Source organism: Callionymus lyra, chromosome 4 (genome assembly GCF_982586985.1).
Source record: "Callionymus lyra chromosome 4, fCalLyr1.hap1.1, whole genome shotgun sequence".
NCBI classification, from domain to species: domain Eukaryota; kingdom Metazoa; phylum Chordata; class Actinopteri; order Syngnathiformes; family Callionymidae; genus Callionymus; species Callionymus lyra.
The window spans coordinates 7166452-7184701 of NC_141821.1; the positions used below are offsets into that span (position 1 = coordinate 7166452).

The following is an 18250-nucleotide window of genomic DNA, read 5'->3' on the forward strand; positions in this document are numbered from 1 at the left end:
GATCTGGACTCGAGATCTTGACTTGAGATCTGGACTCGAGATCTGGACTTGAGATCTGGACTCGAGATCTGGACTCGAGATCTGGACTGGAGATCTGGACTGGAGATCTGGACTCGAGATCTTGACTTGAGATCTGGACTTGAGATCTGGACTCGAGATCTGGACTCAAGATCTGGACTCGAGATCTGGACTCGAGACTCAAGAATCATTGGAAAGCCATGCATTGGGAGACATCCGGAGACCGGGACTTGGATCGACTCATTTCCAGCAATGGGAAAAAGGCAGACCCGAGGCAGAAGAGGGACATGATCCAAACTGAGGTCCAGCACCTGGAGGAGGAAGGGAGAAGGTCTAGGGTTGTTGAGCTTGGAGTGCAAGGAGTCTGGACAAAAGTGTGACTTGCCAAAGCAAAGATAACCTGAGATCTGGAGACTCTGGCATCGCTCTGTCTGTGACACACGACCATCTCCAGCAGACCTGCACAGGTGGGTTTGAAAAGGTCCACTGTGTAGTGTGGAGAGAGAGGAACACTGGATCACAGGACAGCTCTGAACCAGGGGAGGTATCGTTGGTGCCACCACAATGTTCTCACAGCACTGGTGGACATCTTGGAGCAGGGTCAAGCATGTCTGGGACCAAGACCATCTCTACAGTTGATCAGGGGAGAGACCACCAGCACCCAAGAACACCAAGCAGTGCCTCCTGCAGACCAACACGGGAGATGAGGGAGGACTTGAGGAGGAAGCTGCAGTTTCCACAAGTCGACCAAACCTCAGAGAGAGAGACTCTTGTTGGCTCTGGAGCAGGAGGGAGGAGTTCTGGCCCTTTTAACAAGGGACTGAGAACTACTATTTTTAACTATAACCAAACAATTTTAAACCATAATCAAACAATTTTAACTATTATCAAACAATTTTAACTATAATCAAACAATTTCAACTATAATCAAAGAATTTTCAACTATAATCAAACAATTTTCAACTATAATCAATCAATTTTCAACTTTTCAATCAATTTTCAACTTTTCAAACAATTTTCAACTATAATCAATCAATTTTCAACTTTTCAAACAATTTTCAACTATAATCAAACAATTTTCAACTATTAAAAGAATTTTCAACTATAATCAAACAATTTTCAACTATAAATATATATTTTTAAATTATAATCAAACAATCATGTGATCAATATATTTCTAATATCATGTTTTCTTCCCTAAAATAGTGTCAAACACATGATGTTTAAAGTGTTTTTATTTAATGAAAAATCAAGTTTGATTTGATTAAATTTGAAGAAACACTTGAATGAAGGTCAAACTAGTCTGAACTCGTCCCTGTCAGTCACCGTTGATTGAGTGATCTATTGTGACGTCATCAACGAGGAGTACCCCGAGAAGAACTACAATCCTTTCTCACTTACAATAGCAATCATGCGTTTGTTCCAGAGGAGGAACAAAGGATGAAGTGAACTTAAAAAAAAGAACATGTTGAAATGTGGGAAAGTCACTCAAATAAAAAGTACGGTGGCCGAGAAGATATTCTACATTTTGCTCTTTTTTTAATGTAAATTTGCATTTACGAAGGTTGATTTATTTATATATAAAATTCTGATTTAATGACTTGATCCTCTAGAAACCTTCAGCCACAGACTCGATACTTACCTGGATCCACGTCTCAGCAGGTGAGCCGTCGAGGCTCCTCCCACTCTCCAGCCTTGACGTGCCCACGCCGGTGTGACGTCACCGCCCGACGAGGACGCGCCCCCGCTGTTTTAAAAAACGCTCCTGAAGCTCCACGAGTCGCCACAGAACCAGAGAACAAGGAGAACCAGGAGGCAGGTCCCGGACTCCACTGATGTGGGAGCGAGAAGGTTTCACGGAACAGCGACAGCCTGGACACACGAGAGATTCCCGCGGTTAGATTGTGGACCTGCGAGTCCTGCGGTTTCTTCGAAGAGATTCTCAGGACATCGTTTGCATGAAACTGTGGCCAGGTAAGACCCGAACCCTGGACCTGTACGACTGAGGTGCGATGCTTGGATGTGGTAGAATGAGTTTTTGCGAATTTAAAAAGAAAATAAAGTCTTAAAGTGTTTAAATGTTTGAACAGTTTCTCCTTGAGTTTATGAAAGTTCCTCAGCTCGTCTGTCAACGCGGGTCAGTCTGGGACCCGGTTCTGAACCATTGTTTGGTCTTGAGAAATGTTTGTCTGCAAGAATGTGAAGCTGCTTCCTGCGGCAACAATGGTGGGCTTCTGTAGAACGGACCCACTTGTGAGGGGGGCTCTTGAAAGAATGTTGGAGAAACCGGGGAAAAAATAGAAGTTCCAGCACAATGAACCGGTGGCTTCTCTACTGGGTCTCGGATGGGAGACAATGGAGGGGTGGTGGTGGTGGTGGGGGGACCAGGAGACTTGGTTGCATAACAAGGTCACAGAAGTCCTCCTGTACCTCCTGTGTGTTGTGGATCTTAAAAGGGTCCAGGTCTCCGGGACAAAGCTCACACACTGTAAATATTTAATGGTTGACGTCTGTTGGTCAATGAGTTTCTCACGGCGTCACTAGTAACTCATCATCTTTCCAACGCTTCAAGTCACGGTGACTAAAGGTTTTCGTTGTGTTCTCAGACCAGAGCAGTGGATGCAGCTCGGCTCCGTCCGTCCAGGAAGGGTGGATGAGCGCCACCGTCCGTGAGGAGTCCAGGTGCACCCCGGAGAAAGTGTCGCCCAAGTCCCGGCTGAAGCGCAACATGTCCCTCAGCACCCTGCACCTCATGCAGACCCTGAAGAACTCGCCCGCCGCCCTGCGCCGTCGCTTCCAGCGCGACCGCACCGAGTCCCTCTCGCACGGCGACCCGCTGTTCAAGGTCCACTACCTGGGCACGGAGAAGATCTTCTCTCTGGACCGGGAGCAGGCGCAGGACGCCATCAGCCACCTGCTGGAGGGCGTGGCCGACGGGAAGAAGCCCGGCAAAGACCACGCCCTGGTGGTGCGACCCCGCTACGTGGAGGTGAAGGAGCTGAGCACGGGGCGGCAGCTCACCAAGACCTACCTGCAGGACATCGCCTACTGCGCCGCCGACGCCACCCGCCCCAACGTCTTCCTGTACATCTGCAAGCACCAGGGCCAGCAGCTGCAGTGCCGGGTGTTCTGGTGCAGCCGGGCCGAGCGGGCCAAGGACATGACCGCCTGCCTGGCGCACTCCTTCCAGCGGGCGCTGAGCGACTGGCAGCAGGACGGTCCGGCCACCCTGCCCGGGGACATCAAGACCAAAGCGTTCGAGGAGTCTTTCAACTCCCCGGTGCGCGCCAAGAGCTCCACGCTTCCCGCGAGTCTGGGAAAAGGTGAGGAACTGAACATCCGTTAAGCTGCCTCGTGTCTGCCCAAGATTCTCATCTCCACCTCTTTTTGGGGGCGTTTTTAGTTCGATGGAAGAAACGAGGATCCGTGTCTCACAGTCCCATCAAGGTCAGGAGAGGGTCGACCTCGGATAGCTGGAACTGAGCTGCTGCCTCCTCGACTGACAACGACCTCATCGGCACCAGGGACGACTGGGGCGGGACCACGAGCTGAAGCCGACAAGAGGTGGACTCCTGACTGTCACCTTTTGAACTCTTGACCGGGCGACTGACGGTATTTTTGGGACGACTTTCCGACATCCAAACTGGAAAATGGAGGATTTTTCCTTTACACGTGGCGGGCGGCGGCGCTCGGCTACGGCGGCGGGTTCAGGATCAGGATCTCATTAGGGAGTTTATAGAGAAGCCACACACTTTGTTTTGCTCAAACACTTTATTGGACGTCGCTGACGCTCGTGTGGGAGACGACTCTGAAGTCGTAGCTCATCAAAGAAACCTTTCGTCTGTGATCGAAGCGCCTGTTGCTGATGAATCATTTCATGACTTTGCGTTTTTGCGAACGCCGCGTTCCCGGGTCGTGGAATGTTTGGCCGCGCACCTGCATTCCAACCTGGGGTACAGTCGGGGCTCAAGACTCCTGGGAAGGCGCTAGGATTCCTGCTGCATCATGAGCGGCTGGTCCGTGACATCACTTCCTGTTCCTCGTTCCCGCCGCGTGAAGCTAGAAAACGTGCCGCGAACGCTTAAAACCCGACGGGACGAGCTAGTGTTGCGTAACTGACCCTCATCAGAGACTTGTTTACATGCCGGTCGTGATCCGCCTCCAGACTTTTTTTTAAGAGACTCAAAGGAATCTTTTGTGTTTTGAGTCTTTCGACTGCGGCGCCACCACTTTTTGACTCAAATTTATACTTATTTATGATGTACAAGAGCACAGTTCAAGTGCCCGCTTCGTTTGACCCTCGTCGTGATTTTAATGTGTACATATTTATGTATTTTATGAAGTATTAAAGCTTTTTATACAAGATGTTTTTAAGGCGTCTGGGCTTCTTCTCCTCGCACACACCAACACTTGTTTTTAGATGCCAAGGGAGGAAGTGTTTACGTTTCTAATCTGGATCATGTGACTCGTTTCTCAGGGAAACTTCTAGAACCTACTGAAGCACAAACGTGAATTAAGCGTTTTGAGTTTTCTTGGGTGCAAAAGGATCATCTTGAGCTCGGTCTTGTCTCCTCAGAAGAGACTGTTGTTCGACCTCCAGCAGCGACCGGACGTGAAGCCTCCGCAGCGGCTTCACTTCCTCCGACACTGAAAACAAAACAAAATCACGTGTTTTTCGATGATCCATTAGTAACAAACTTACTTTGTTTTTCCAGACGATAAATGACAATTAAATATTAAACTCATTGCAAAATAAAATCATCTTTCATTGATTCAACAATTCTGATAACGAAACGTGCTAACATGCTAAGCTAGCTTCCTCATGCAGTTTTTCTTTATTACTTTTCTACTAATTAAATTTGATTAAAAAAAAAAAAAAGCTGCCTTGAAGCAATGGCGCCATCTGCATGTAGAAGCTGAAACGGCGCATTTGTTTAATCAAATTTACGAGACTGTTAATGTAAATAAAAAGTTAAATAAAACAGAATAAAATGTTTTTTTTGTTAGTTTTTTTTCTCCATTTTGGTATCGATAATTACGTGCTAACATGCTAGGCTAGCTTGCGCATAGCACACAATGGGGCACATGAAAAAAAAATCTTTCAATTAAAAAAATAAAATAAAATGGACAAACATTAACATCCACATCATTAACAAACATTAATTCTATTAATGTTTTCTGCATTAAAGTGATGACGTTTTAAAAAAGATGCTTTGAGACAATGGCGCCACCTGTCGGAACAAACCTTAAACAGTACTATTTGTTTTCCCCAAATGTGCTGGTAATGCAAATGAAATAAAAAAGATTATTAATGTTTTTTTCTCAAGTTGTTTTCTCAAAGTAGTATTCCTTAATTCTCTATCTTCTTTATAAAAGAAACGGGGTTTTCTTCTCTTTTCATTTTTCTACTTTAACTTGACGTTTAAAGGACCTGATTTGGGACAATGGCGCCACCTGCCGGAAGAATGTAATGACGTTTGTTTCCTCAAAGATGTGACTGATTTATTTATTTATATATATATATATATATATATATATATATATATATATATAATATTTGGAAAAACCTTAATAATTGCTTTAATAAATACTAACAAGTAGAAAGAATGAAAAGAAGGATAAAAAGACTAAAACAAACATGATGTTTATGTTGAAATAAATAACAATAAGAAAATACTTTAAGGTAAGGTAAGGTAAAACTTTATTGATTTGAACTTTTTTTTTCTTCTAATAGCCACAGAAAATACAGCAATTAAATTGGTATAATATAAATTTACCACAAGATTATAGTGGTAAAAAATACTTAATTATGAGATTAAAATTGTACAAAAACAATTTATCATGATGTTTACATTTTACATTAAAATAATAAATTACGAGAGGTTAGAGTTTACAAAAGGAAATCTGGAGAAAAAAATATGTCGATTACCTGTGCATTTAGTACAGTAATAATAATATATAAAATTAATTAATTAAAACTCTAATCTCATAATAAATGTATTTTATTCAACTTTAATCTTGTAATAAAGTATTTTATTCAACATTAATGTTATAATAAAGTATTTTATTCAACTTTAATCTCATAATAAATGTATTTTATTCAACTCTAATCTTGTAATAAAGTATTTTATTCAACTTTAATCTTGAAATTAAGTATTTTATTCAACTTTAATCTTGTAATAAAGTATTTTATTCAACATTAATCTTGTAATTAATGTATTTTATTCGACTTTAGTCTTCTAATAAAGTATTTTTTACAACCTTAATCTTCTAATAAAGCATTTTATATAACTTTAATCTTGTAATAAATCATTTTATTCAACTTTAGTCTTCTAATAAAGCATTTTATTCAACTTTAATCTTCTAATAAAGCATTTTATTCAACTTTAATCTTCTAATAAAGCATTTTATTCAACTTTAATCTTCTAATAAAACATTTTATTCAACTTTAATCTTCTAATTAGACTTAGATTGTGTCATCTTGTTCTTTCTCTTTATGTTCTTGTTCTTGTTTTATTTTGATTTATTTTTTATTGTTTATGAAAAATTGCTGGCTATTGGAAAAAAACAATTTCAATCAATAAAGTTTTACCTTACCTTACCTTACCTTAATAAAGTATTTTATTCAACTTTAATCTGATTCTGATTCTGATTTTATTCAAGTTTAATCTCGTAATAAAAATAAATTGAATAGATAATCGGAGCGGCCAGTAAAGGTCATAGTTCACATTGGCTCCACACCTCTGTCGTAGTGCAGCTGGTCCCGGTCTCCGTACACCAGGTACATCTCCAGGAAGTTGAGCAAGGCTCCGCTCACCAGGAAGCGCTCGGTCACGGGCAGACCTTGGATGTAGCGCAGGTCCAGGGCGAAGGGGTTGGATGGCGCCGGGACGGTGCAGAGGCTCACCAGCTCGTGGACCACGTCCCACACACGAACACCTCCACAACAGAAAGACCTTCACAGAACTGGGCACATCGAGGGTCTGTCTCCGTACCTCGGCTCTGCCAGTCCGAGATGGACCTGAGCTTCATGGGCGTGTCCTTGACCAGGGAGTCGGTGCCGCCGATGTTGACCAGGCGCTCGTGGTTGGAGCGGATCCAGGCGTACGGACGGCCGTACTTGACGTAGCCGGCCAGCAGGAAGAGGGTGCAGTTGACTTCCTGCGGGGGCGGAGACCACGTCATGGACCCGTTGACGAGCTCAGAACTGTTCACTTACTGGCACCGCCATCTCGCCCTCGCTGGGGGAGGCCGGCAGAAGATGCTCCTCACGGCTGGGCTTCCTGAGGGAGAACAAATGTATCATCCCGGACACATCAAAGACAAGTTTTTGTCTCTTGAAAAACCTTCATTTGATGGTTAGCAGCCAAAAACATTAGTATTTAATCAAAGTATCTTCTATTTATTACTACTGTCTGAAAGGTGTTTTATTTTGAAAAGAAGATTTTCTCAAAAGTAACGTTAACATGTGATTTTCAACATGTTAACGTTACTCAAGTATTCGACAGTACTACACATATATACTTGTTACTACACTATCACTACACCAGAGTGAAGTATTCGACAATACTACATATATATACTTGTTACTACACTATCACAACAAAAGAGTCAAGTACTGGACAATACTACACATATATACTTGTTACTACACTATCACAACACCAGAGTCAAGTACTCGACAATACTACACATATATACTTGTTACTACACTATCACAACACCAGAGTCAAGTACTCGACAATACTACACATAAATACTTGTTACTACACTATCACAACACCAGAGTCAAGTACTGGACAATACTACACATATATACTTGTTACTACACTATCACAACACCAGAGTCAAGTACTCGACAATACTACACATAAATACTTGTTACTACACTATCACAACACCAGAGTCAAGTACTGGACAATACTACACATATATACTTGTTACTACACTATCACAACACCAGAGTCAAGTACTGGACAATACTACACATATATCCTTGTTACTACACTATCACAACACCAGAGTGAAGTACTCGACAATACTACACATATATACTTGTTACTACACTATCACTACACCAGAGTGAAGTATTCGACAATACTACACATATATACTTGTTACTACACTATCACTACACCAGAGTGAAGTATTCGACAATACTACACATATATACTTGTTACTACACTATCACTACACCAGAGTGAAGTATTCGACAATACTACACATATATACTTGTTACTACACTATCACAACACCAGAGTCAAGTACTGGACAATACTACACATATATACTTGTTACTACACTATCACAACACCAGAGTCAAGTACTAGACTATACTACACATACATACTTGTTACTACACTATCACAACACCAGAGTCAAGTACTCGACTATACTACACATACATACTTGTTACTACACTATCACAACACCAGAGTCAAGTACTCGACTATACTACACATATATTCTTGTTACTACACTATCACTATATATCATATTGTTTGATTACATGTATGGATTCAGCCAATATTTACTCTAATAAACCATATATTTCATAAAACATAAGAAAAGTTTGTTCAATGTCAGTGAACTTTAAACCTTATTTAATACATATTATGTATTACACCGTATTAACAAATATTTGATCTTGTTGTGTTACATGTACATCAGCTGTTGTCACATGATCAACCTCTTTAGAAGTGTTTGATCTACTCTAGTGTAGTTGTGTTGTTGTTTTACAAGTGTGTACTTCATGTGTACTTCATGTGTACTTCATGTGTACTTCATGTGGAGCTTCTGAACTCTTGGGACCAAGACTCTGAATCTCAATGGAATCATTCCCGCTTAAATCAAGGTCAATAAACGCTTCATTTTTCTTCTCAAAAGGTCAAACCTCGGGGTCCTGCTGTGACCTCCAGACCCCGTAGGCTCCGAGGGTTCCCCAGGCAGAGGGGAGCTGCCGCGGCTGCACAGCTCAGGCGAGCTGCTGCTGGAGGAGCCGCCGCTGCTGCCGGACGTGTAGGACGAGGCTCTGGAGACCATGAACCCTGGCGAGCGCCGACCCTGCAGAGAACATCCTGGTGAGACATCAGGACGCAGAAGTGAAGGAAGATCTCACCAGATCCTGGTTCACCACCGTCAGCAGCAGCTCCTCCTTTCCTCGCAGCCACGGCTGGAAGTACTTGAAGCCCTGCAGGAGAAACACTGGTCTGTGAGTGTGTGTGAGTGTGAGTGAGTTTGTGTGAGTGTGTGTGAGTGTGTGTGAGTGTGTGTGAGTGTGTGTGAGTGTGTGTGAGTGTGTGTGAGTGTGTGTGAGTGTGTCACGAGTGTGTGGCGTGTGTGTGGCGAGTGTGTCGTGAGTGTGTCACGAGTGTGTGGCGAGTGTGTCACGAGTGTGTGGCGTGTGTGTGGCGAGTGTGTCGTGAGTGTGTCACGAGTGTGTCACGAGTGTGTCACAAGTATGTCACGAGTGTGTCGTGAGTGTGTGGCGAGTGTGTGACGAGAGTGTGACAAGTGTGTGATGAGTGTCGTGAGTGTGTGACGAGTGTGTGGCGAGTGTGTGACGAGTGTGTCGCGAGTGTGTGACAAGTGTGTGACGAGAGTGTGACAAGTGTGTAATGAGTGTGTCGTGAGTGTGTGACGAGTGTGTGGCGAGTGTGTCATGAGTGTGTGGCGAGTGTGTGGCGTGTGTGTCGTGAGTGTGTGGCATGTGTGTCGTGAGTGTGGCGTGAGTGTGTCGTGAGTGTGTCGTGAGTGTGTCGTGAGTGTGTGGCGAGTGTGTGACGAGTGTGTGGCGAGTGTGTCATGAGTGTGTGGCGAGTGTGTGGCGTGTGTGTCGTGAGTGTGTGGCATGTGTGTCGTGAGTGTGGCGTGAGTGTGTCGTGAGTGTGTCGTGAGTGTGTCGTGAGTGTGTGGCGAGTGTGTGACGAGTGTGTGACGAGTGTGTCGTGAGTGTGTCGTGAGTGTGTGGTGAGTGTGTCGTGAGTGTGTGGCGAGTGTGTGGCGTGTGTGTCGTGAGTGTGTCGTGACTGTGTCGTGAGTGTGTCAGTGTGTCGCTAGTGTGTCGTGAGTGTGTCGCGAGTGTGTGGCGAGTATGTTGCTAGTGTGTCACAAGTGTGTGGCGAGTGTGTCGTGAGTGTGTCGCGAGTGTGTGGGGAGTGTGTCGTGAGTGTGTCGCGAATGTGTGGTGAGTGTGTCGCTAGTGTGTCACGAGTGTGTGGCGAGTGTGTGGCGAGTGTGTTGCTAGTGTGTGACGAGTGTGTGGCGAGTGTGTCGCGAGTGTGTCACGAGTGTGTTGCTAGTGTGTGGCGAGTGTGTGGCGAGTGTGTGACGAGTGTGTCGTAAGTGTCGTGAGTGTGTCACGAGTGTGTGGCGAGTGTGTGACAAGTGTGTGGCGAGTGTGTGACGAGTGTGTGACGAGTGTGTCGCGAGTGTGTGACGAGTGTGTCGTGAGTGTGTGACGAGTGTGTCATGAGTGTGTCATGAGTGTGTCACGAGTGTGTCACGAGTGTATCACAAGTGTGTCACGAGTGTGTGGCGAGTGTGTGACGAGTGTGTGGCGAGTGTGTGACGAGTGTGTGACCAGTGTGTCGCGAGTGTGTGACGAGTGTTTGACGAGTGTGTCGTGAGTGTGTCACGAGTGTGTGGCGAGTGTGTGACGAGTGTGTGACGAGTGTGTCGTGAGTGTGTCGTGAGTGTGTCACGAGTGTGTGGCGAGTGTGTCGTGAGTGTGTGGCGAGTGTGTGGCGAGTGTGTCACGAGTGTGTCACAAGTGTGTCACGAGTGTGTCACGAGTGTGTCACGAGTGTGTGGCGAGTGTGTGACGAGTGTGTCGTGAGTGTGTGGCGAGTGTGTCATGAGTGTGTCATGAGTGTGTCACGAGTGTGTGGCGAGTGTGTGACAAGTGTGTGGCGAGTGTGTGACGAGTGTGTGATGAGTGTGTCGCGAGTGTGTGACGAGTGTGTGACGAGTGTGTCGCGAGTGTGTCGCGAGTGTGTCGCGAGTGTGTGACGAGTGTGTGACGAGTGTGTGACGAGTGTGTCGCGAGTGTGTGACGAGTGTGTCGCGAGTGTGTGACGAGTGTGTCGCGAGTGTGTCGTGAGTGTGTGATGAGTGTGTCGTGAGTGTGTGACGAGAGTGTGTCGCGAGTGTGTGACTAGTGTGTCGCGAGTGTGTCGCGAGTGTGTCGTGAGTGTGTCGCGAGTGTGTGACTAGTGTGTCGCGAGTGTGTCGCGAGTGTGTCGTGAGTGTGTCGCGAGTGTGTGACGAGTGTGTGACGAGTGTGTCGCGAGTGTGTGACGAGTGTGTCGCGAGTGTGTCGTGAGTGTGTGATGAGTGTGTCGTGAGTGTGTGATGAGTGTGTCGTGAGTGTGTGACAAGTGTGTCGTGAGTGTGTGACGACAGTGTGTCGTGAGTGTGTCGTGAGTGTGTGACAAGTGTGTGATGAGTGTGTCGTGAGTGTGTGACAAGTGTGTCGTGAGTGTGTGACGACAGTGTGTCGTGAGTGTGTCGTGAGTGTGTGACAAGTGTGTGACAAGTGTGTCGTGAGTGTGTGACAAGTGTGTCGTGAGTGTGTGACGACAGTGTGTCGCACCTGCAGAGAGCCCAGTAACGCCAGGTCGCTCAGAAAGTGCTGCAGCCTCTTCCTCTGATCACGCTCTCGCTTCTGCTCGGACACATGACACCTGTCACTCAACATATGACACCTGTCACTCAACATATGACACCTGTCACTCAACACATGATTGAAGTCATGTCATGGAAGTGTGAAGCACTTTCAAAGCAACATTTAACATTTAAAGGCTATGGATTATTATTATATAAATATTAAATCGATTTTTTTCCCCCATTATTTATATGTCATTCTTTATTTTACTTTACTGACAATAGAAGTTTTCTATTCTTTCTATTCTGATCCTAAAATATAAAACTCTATGAGTAAATAAAAACAATTAATTTTGAAAATGTTATATTAAAAATATATTATTAAATAAAACACTACTGATGAACATGGAGTTAAAAATAAATGAACTTCCTGAGATCCAGGTTCTCATTGACGTCAATTAACCACTAGGGGGCAGAACAAACCACTACATTCGAGGCACTTTTACGACTTTATAGAGATATATAGTTAAGACTCTCTCACCAGGAAGAAAACATACTCTAACTTATTATAATATGTCATGTAATATAGTACAATAGAATGTAATGTATATAATATAATACAAGATAATACATAATGTAGTAATAATAATAATAATAATGTGTGTGTTTCATTTCTTTACTTCTTTGTTTGTGAAATTCATCTGTTTTTTTTGTTAAAACAGATTAAATTTGATAAACATATAAAAGTGCAATTTAAAAAAAAAAATATATTTATTTAATGAAATGCTTTAAAGTTTATTGAAGGCTCTGGGGACGCAACACTTCACACCATCCCTCCATCCCTCCATCCATCCATCCATCCATCCCTCCATCCCTCTATCCATCCATCCATCCATCCATCCATCCATCCATCCATCCATCCATCATCCATCCATCCATCCATCCATCCATCCATCTATCCATCCATCCATCATCTTTCTATCTTTTTAACCCTTGCTTTGTCTCAGAATCAAGGGACAAAGGCCTGACAACAAATGTGTTTGTAGTATCCCTTGTGTCGTCTCTGGGTCAAGGTGAACGACCTCCACCACTGCATGTGTAATAATAATATTGATTAATAATAAAAAATACAAACAAATGAAACTCTTTAATATACAAATAATTTCATTATTAAATAAATTAAACTAATTAAACCTTTTAACGTATGAATTATTAGATTAAATTATTCAAAAAAAACTTTTTTTCTGTTTTTAATTAAATAACGAAACTATTAAAATAAAAATGAAAAAACTTGCAATTAAAAAAAAAAAATCCTAAATGTTAAATTAAACCATTCAATGCTGTCATTTTCCAGATTGACTTTTTATTTATTTATTTAAAAAACAAAACGATTAAGTATTTAAACCAGGACATGATATCGATTAGTCATGTCTGCCTTTTCTTCCATAGTCTTCCAGGTCGCAGTGCAGACGCTAATAATACATGTATGTGATGATAGCATGACGTCATACATGATGTGATGACGTCACTGCTCTCCAGTATCCTAGCGACACACACACCTGCAGCTTCCAACCCTCGTCTCTCAATACATCACAAACACGTGCACGAGACTCACGCTGTTCATCTTCGTCAGAACATCCTTCACGTCCAGAATCGAACCTACAGCATCCTCCACGAACCTTCTTCTTCTTCGTGTGTCTGCTCCGGACGCTGTGGCGCCGCCCTGCCGTCTCACAAGCGAACTGCAGCAACGAAACATTCATGTTCATCACGAACATAAAGAACGGTTTTCATCTAAAATAGCATTTAAATAATCCGAGTAATTAAGAGAATAGACAATAATTGATAGTATTTCTTAATCATTATTTAATGTAAATCTCACTTTAATGTTATGTCTCTCAATTATTTAACTTTCTATATTTATTTTGTTGTTTTTATTCTTTACTGTCAACCGGAAAAATACCCTTTTATCTCGTTAATAAAAATAAAAATACAATGAAAAGTCATGGTATATGAGTTGTAAGTTGATGTGTCATCACTAGTTATTTTAGTACAATAATATTGAGGTACACAAAACTACCCAGACTGCTTTCAGTTGTTTGTCGAAAATATCATTAAACAAAACTTTATTTATTTGTTTCTTGTGGTGTTGCACCAACAACCTTTTTGTGTTTGAAGGATCTTCCTTCATTGTCTCTGCAGAAAGTTCACCTTAACATATAAATACACAGTAATGAACACTGAGAGTGAAACACAATAAATACCAGCTCAGCATTAAGTGTACTTGTGACGTCACTACTTTGAGGTAGAATTGTGATTATACCTCTGACCTGTGATCGTAACCTTTGACCTGTAAAAACAACTTTTCAACAGCACTTCCTGTTTTCCATCTCAGACACTTTATTCATTCATTAGTTTTTTGTACCACTTAAGTTACAATAATAATAATAATAATAATAATAATAATGATAATAATAATGATAATGATAATGATAATAATAATAGTAATAATAATAACAATAATAACAATAATAATGATGATGATGATAATGATAATGATAATGATAATAATAACAATAATAATAATAATAATAATAATATTGATGATAATAATAATAATAATAATAATAATAAAAATGATAATAATGATAATGATAATTATACTGATAATGATAATGATAATGATAATGATAATTATACTGATAATGATAATGATAATTATACTGATAATGCTAATGATAATGATAATAATAGTAATAATAATAACAATAATAATAACAATAATAAGAATAGTAAGAATAATGATGATGATGATGATGATAATAATAATGATTTCAATAATAATGATTAAAAATAATAATACAGAGGTTGGTAGGTATGAAAGTGTGTGTGAATGGTTGTCTGTCTTTGTGTGCCCTGGGACAGACTGGTATCCTGTCCAGGGTGTCCCCTGCCTCTCACCCTATGATACTGAGATAGGATACAGTCTCCCAGCGACCCCCATAAGGGATAAAGCGGTAGAAAATGAATTAATGAATAATAATAAAATATATATTATGCAATAATAACAATTATAATTGTAATAATAATAATAATAGTTATAATAATAGTAATAATAATAATAATAGTAATAATAATAATGAATTAACTTGTTTTAAAATAAAAGAAGATTTCTGTCAGTGATAAGGTTCAGGTTTTATTTCCCAACAAAAGCCTGTAGAACAAGAACCTTTAAGACTTGTCTTGTTTCTGAAGATGTTCTGGAGAAAAGGTTAAAGGCAGAAGCTCCGAGAGACTCGTTTCTCTGAAGGATCCGTTGGGTTTGGTCAAGTAGACGATCCAGTCCGATCCAAACTAGTGAGACAGAAGCCAAGAGTAACAATCTGACGTCAACATCTGAAGGAACAGAAATGATTGACAGGTGTCGTCACCTCCATCAGGACTTGACGACACGCTCCGCACGGACCAACAAAGCGGTCTTCGATGTCACTTGAAACACAAACATGGACGTAAACCACGAGCAGAAGGTCGACGGTGCGAGGACCAACCATGTGACGGCGATGGCTCTGAACTTCCTGTGGCCTTCGCTCACGGCGCTCTGGACCGCGCTTCTCTCGGCGCACACCGTCAGACCGTACGACGTGTTCTCCACGTTACATCCTGCAGAACATCCACAAGTTACTCACCAGAACAAGAACACACCTGTTCGATCACCTGTTACTATAGCGCCATCTTGTGTCAGCAGAGCCGCGCCCACCGCGAAGTTGCTGTACGGACAGTAAGCAGCGTTTCTGGCCTGCAGACACCGAGAGACCAACTCCTGCACCTTGACTGCGGATCACACCAATGTATCACTTCTACAGCACGATATGTGACTCAGGGGTTTAGAAGACGCATGTCCTAAGTGTGGCCCTTAAACAGATTTAATGCGGCCCCTGGTCCTCGTTATTTACTATGATATGCAACCAGAGAAACTTGTCATGTTGTCCGACAAAGTTTTCTATTTCTATGGATGAGCTCTTTATAGTTTGAACATTTTGTGAGCGAGACGACTCTAGGATGTAAGTAAGTAATAGTTGTTAGTAAAGATCTTTCTAGACCAGGGTCACAAACCGCTTAAACAATCAAATCAATACACCAGTGGCGGCTGACATTTTTGGAAGTTTGAGGAGGTTCGATTCCCACATAATTGTTAATATTAGTTTTTTTTATTAGTTAGTAAGTTTATTAGTTTGGTAATACTAGTTTTTTTTAATATATATATATATATATATATATATTTTTTTTTTCTTTGCAGTATATTTGTGTGTGTTTGTGATATTGTTCTGGCCCAGACGACAGGTTGGTTTTTAGTTTTTTAATGATTTAGTTTATTCTGTGTGATGTTTATAAGAGTATAATTAAAATATGTTTTCATTTGGAATCAAACGAGGAGAATAATAAACATTATTATCCATCTTTACCTAAAGTGAACATTTACTTACTATTAATGTGTTGATTTTACATGTAATATTTAGGATAGGAGGGGAAATGTACTGGAAAAGAACACCACCTAAAATAAATACATAATATATATATATATAAATATATAAAATATATACTTAAAAAGATCAAGACACATAAAACAAACACAGGAGTTCCAGAAAAATCAAGGAAAAGCCTGAACAAATAAAAGTCTCTTCAGATGTTTCTTGAAGGAGTCAGTAGATCATCAAACACAGATGTTTCTTGAAGGAGTCAGTAGATCATCAAACACAGATGTTTCTTGAAGGAGTCAGTAGATCATCAAACACAGATGTTTCTTGAAGGAGTCAGTAGATCATCAAACACAGATGTTTCTTGAAGGAGTCAGTAGATCATCAAACACAGATGTTTCTTGAAGGAGTCAGTAGATCATCAAACACAGATGTTTCTTGAAGGAGTCAGTAGATCATCAAACACAGATGTTTCTTGAAGGAGTCAGTAGATCATCAAACACAGATGTTTCTTGAAGGAGTCAGTAGATCATCAAACACAGATGTTTCTTGAAGGAGTCAGTAGATCATCAAACACAGATGTTTCTAGGAGTCAGTAGATCATCAAACACAGATGTTTCTTGAAGGAGTCAGTAGATCATCAAACACAGACGTTTCTTGAAGGAGTCAGTAGATCATCAAACACAGATGTTTCTTGAAGGAGTCAGTAGATCATCAAACACAGATGTTTCTTGAAGGAGTCAGTAGATCATCAAACACAGATGTTTCTTGAAGGAGTCAGTAGATCATCAAACACAGATGTTTCTTGAAGGAGTCAGTAGATCATCAAACACAGATGTTTCTTGAAGGAGTCAGTAGATCATCAAACACAGATGTTTCTTGAAGGAGTCAGTAGATCATCAAACACAGATGTTTCTTGAAGGAGTCAGTAGATCATCAAACACAGAGATGGTTCCAAAGCTTAGGAGCAACAGTCTGGAAGGATTTCTCTCCTCAACATGAAAGAAGGTAATGTTCAATTTATAATCATTCCAGCAAAAATATGTGTTTTATCTTCAATTCGAACCCTTTTACTGTCAAGAGAAATGTTATTTTCCCATTAAATTAATCTAAAATACTTTTTATCATTTCATAAACTGCTTGTTAATAATATGTTTGAGGCGCTCAAGCGTCACGATAATACAATTGAATATAAAATCACATTGAATCAGAATTAATCCTCTATTTCCGTTCGTTGTAAAATATATATGTCATGAATACCTTCCAGGTAATTGAGCAGAAAAGTTTTTTGAACATTTCAAAGGAAAATATGCTCGAAATGTCTTGATCTTAAAATGTATTTTCACCAAATAAAAAATAAAAAACAGGAATAAATTGTAGGAGATCTTCAATTTATTTTACTTGTTTTCGGTTCATTTAATTTACAGTGAAACAGAGAAAAGAGAATTGAAACTGTGAACAGAATTTCAACTCACTTGGACAAATGTCTTCCGTGTGTCGAGCTGCAGCATCACAACCCTGTGGTTCATTCATCTTCAAATCTGTTGTGAATCTGTTTCTTTGTGTGTCGCCCACAGAGTTGTGTTTGCTCTCAAAGGTCGGCAGCTTAAATAAACACCGCTCGTGTGTGTGTGTGTGTGTGTGTCTGTGTGTGTGTGTGTGTGTGTGTGTCTGTGGGTGTGGGTGTGTGTGTGTGTGTGTGTGTGTGTGTGTGTGTGTGTGTGTGTGTGTGTGTGTCTGTGTGTGTGTGTGTGTGTGTGTGTGTGTGTGTGTGTGTGTGTGTGTGTGGGGGGGTGTGTGTGTCTGTGTGTGTGGGTGTGTGTGTGTGTGTGTGTGTGTGTGTGTGTGTGTGTGTGTGTGTGTGTGTGTGTGTGTGTGTGTGTGTGTGTGAGTGTGTGTGTGTGTGTGTGTGTCTGTTTGTGTGAGTGTGTTTGTGAGTGTGTGTGTGTGTGTGTGTCTGTTTGTGTGAGTGTGTGTGTGAGTGTGTGTGTGTGTGTGTGTGTGTGTGTGTGTGTGGGGGTGTGTGTGTGTGTGTGTGTGTGTGTCTGTGTGTCTGCTTGTGTGAGTGTGTTTGTGAGTGTGTGTGTGTGTGTGTGTGTCTGTGTGTGTGTCTGTTTGTGTGAGTGTGTGTGTGAGTGGGGGTGTGTCTGTCT

General features: G+C 41.5%; 3 protein-coding genes across 3 annotated transcripts; 1 reads left to right on the forward strand and 2 right to left on the reverse strand.

The window, feature by feature from the left end:
• Positions 1-1810: 1810 nt before the first annotated feature.
• Positions 1811-4383, forward strand: LOC148081157 (low density lipoprotein receptor adapter protein 1). Its single transcript, XM_087788580.1, has 3 exons — positions 1811-1992; positions 2625-3341; positions 3422-4383. The coding sequence occupies exons 1-3, from the start codon at positions 1977-1979 to the stop codon at positions 3499-3501; spliced, it is 813 nt and encodes a 270-aa protein (XP_087644706.1). The 5' UTR covers positions 1811-1976; the 3' UTR covers positions 3502-4383.
• A 97-nt stretch (positions 4384-4480) lies between these two features.
• Positions 4481-13324, reverse strand: LOC148081158 (uncharacterized). The gene is made up of 8 exons (XM_087788579.1): positions 13238-13324; positions 11612-11683; positions 9137-9208; positions 8912-9081; positions 7238-7301; positions 7014-7179; positions 6760-6957; positions 4481-4665 (listed from the first exon to the last, which is right to left on the reverse strand). Exons 1-8 carry the CDS (start codon positions 13244-13246, stop codon positions 4532-4534), a joined length of 885 nt encoding a protein of 294 aa, XP_087644705.1. The 5' UTR covers positions 13247-13324; the 3' UTR covers positions 4481-4531.
• Positions 13325-14802: 1478 nt separating this feature from the next.
• LOC148081159 (cytidine deaminase) lies at positions 14803-17632 on the reverse strand. Its single transcript, XM_087788581.1, has 5 exons — positions 17573-17632; positions 15337-15453; positions 15171-15282; positions 15054-15111; positions 14803-14976 (listed from the first exon to the last, which is right to left on the reverse strand). Exons 1-5 carry the CDS (start codon positions 17628-17630, stop codon positions 14854-14856), a joined length of 468 nt encoding a protein of 155 aa, XP_087644707.1. The 5' UTR covers positions 17631-17632; the 3' UTR covers positions 14803-14853.
• Between the last annotated feature and the right edge of the window lie 618 nt (positions 17633-18250).

Coding starts and splice junctions, on each gene's coding strand:
- LOC148081157 (XM_087788580.1), top strand. Junction 3,342..3,421: donor TCCCGCGAGTCTGGGAAAAG/GTGAGGAACTGA, acceptor GGGCGTTTTTAG/TTCGATGGAAGAAACGAGGA.
- LOC148081158 (XM_087788579.1), bottom strand. Junction 9,209..11,611: donor CGTTACTGGGCTCTCTGCAG/GTGCGACACACT, acceptor TTTCTCCTGCAG/GGCTTCAAGTACTTCCAGCC. Junction 6,958..7,013: donor CTCGGACTGGCAGAGCCGAG/GTACGGAGACAG, acceptor TCTGTTGTGGAG/GTGTTCGTGTGTGGGACGTG.
- LOC148081159 (XM_087788581.1), bottom strand. CDS start 17,630: ATGAATGAACCACAGGGTTGTGATGCTGCAGCTCGACACACGGAAGAC. Junction 15,454..17,572: donor CACGGAAGACATTTGTCCAA/GTGAGTTGAAAT, acceptor TGTGATCCGCAG/TCAAGGTGCAGGAGTTGGTC. Junction 15,112..15,170: donor AGAGCCATCGCCGTCACATG/GTTGGTCCTCGC, acceptor TTGTGTTTCAAG/TGACATCGAAGACCGCTTTG.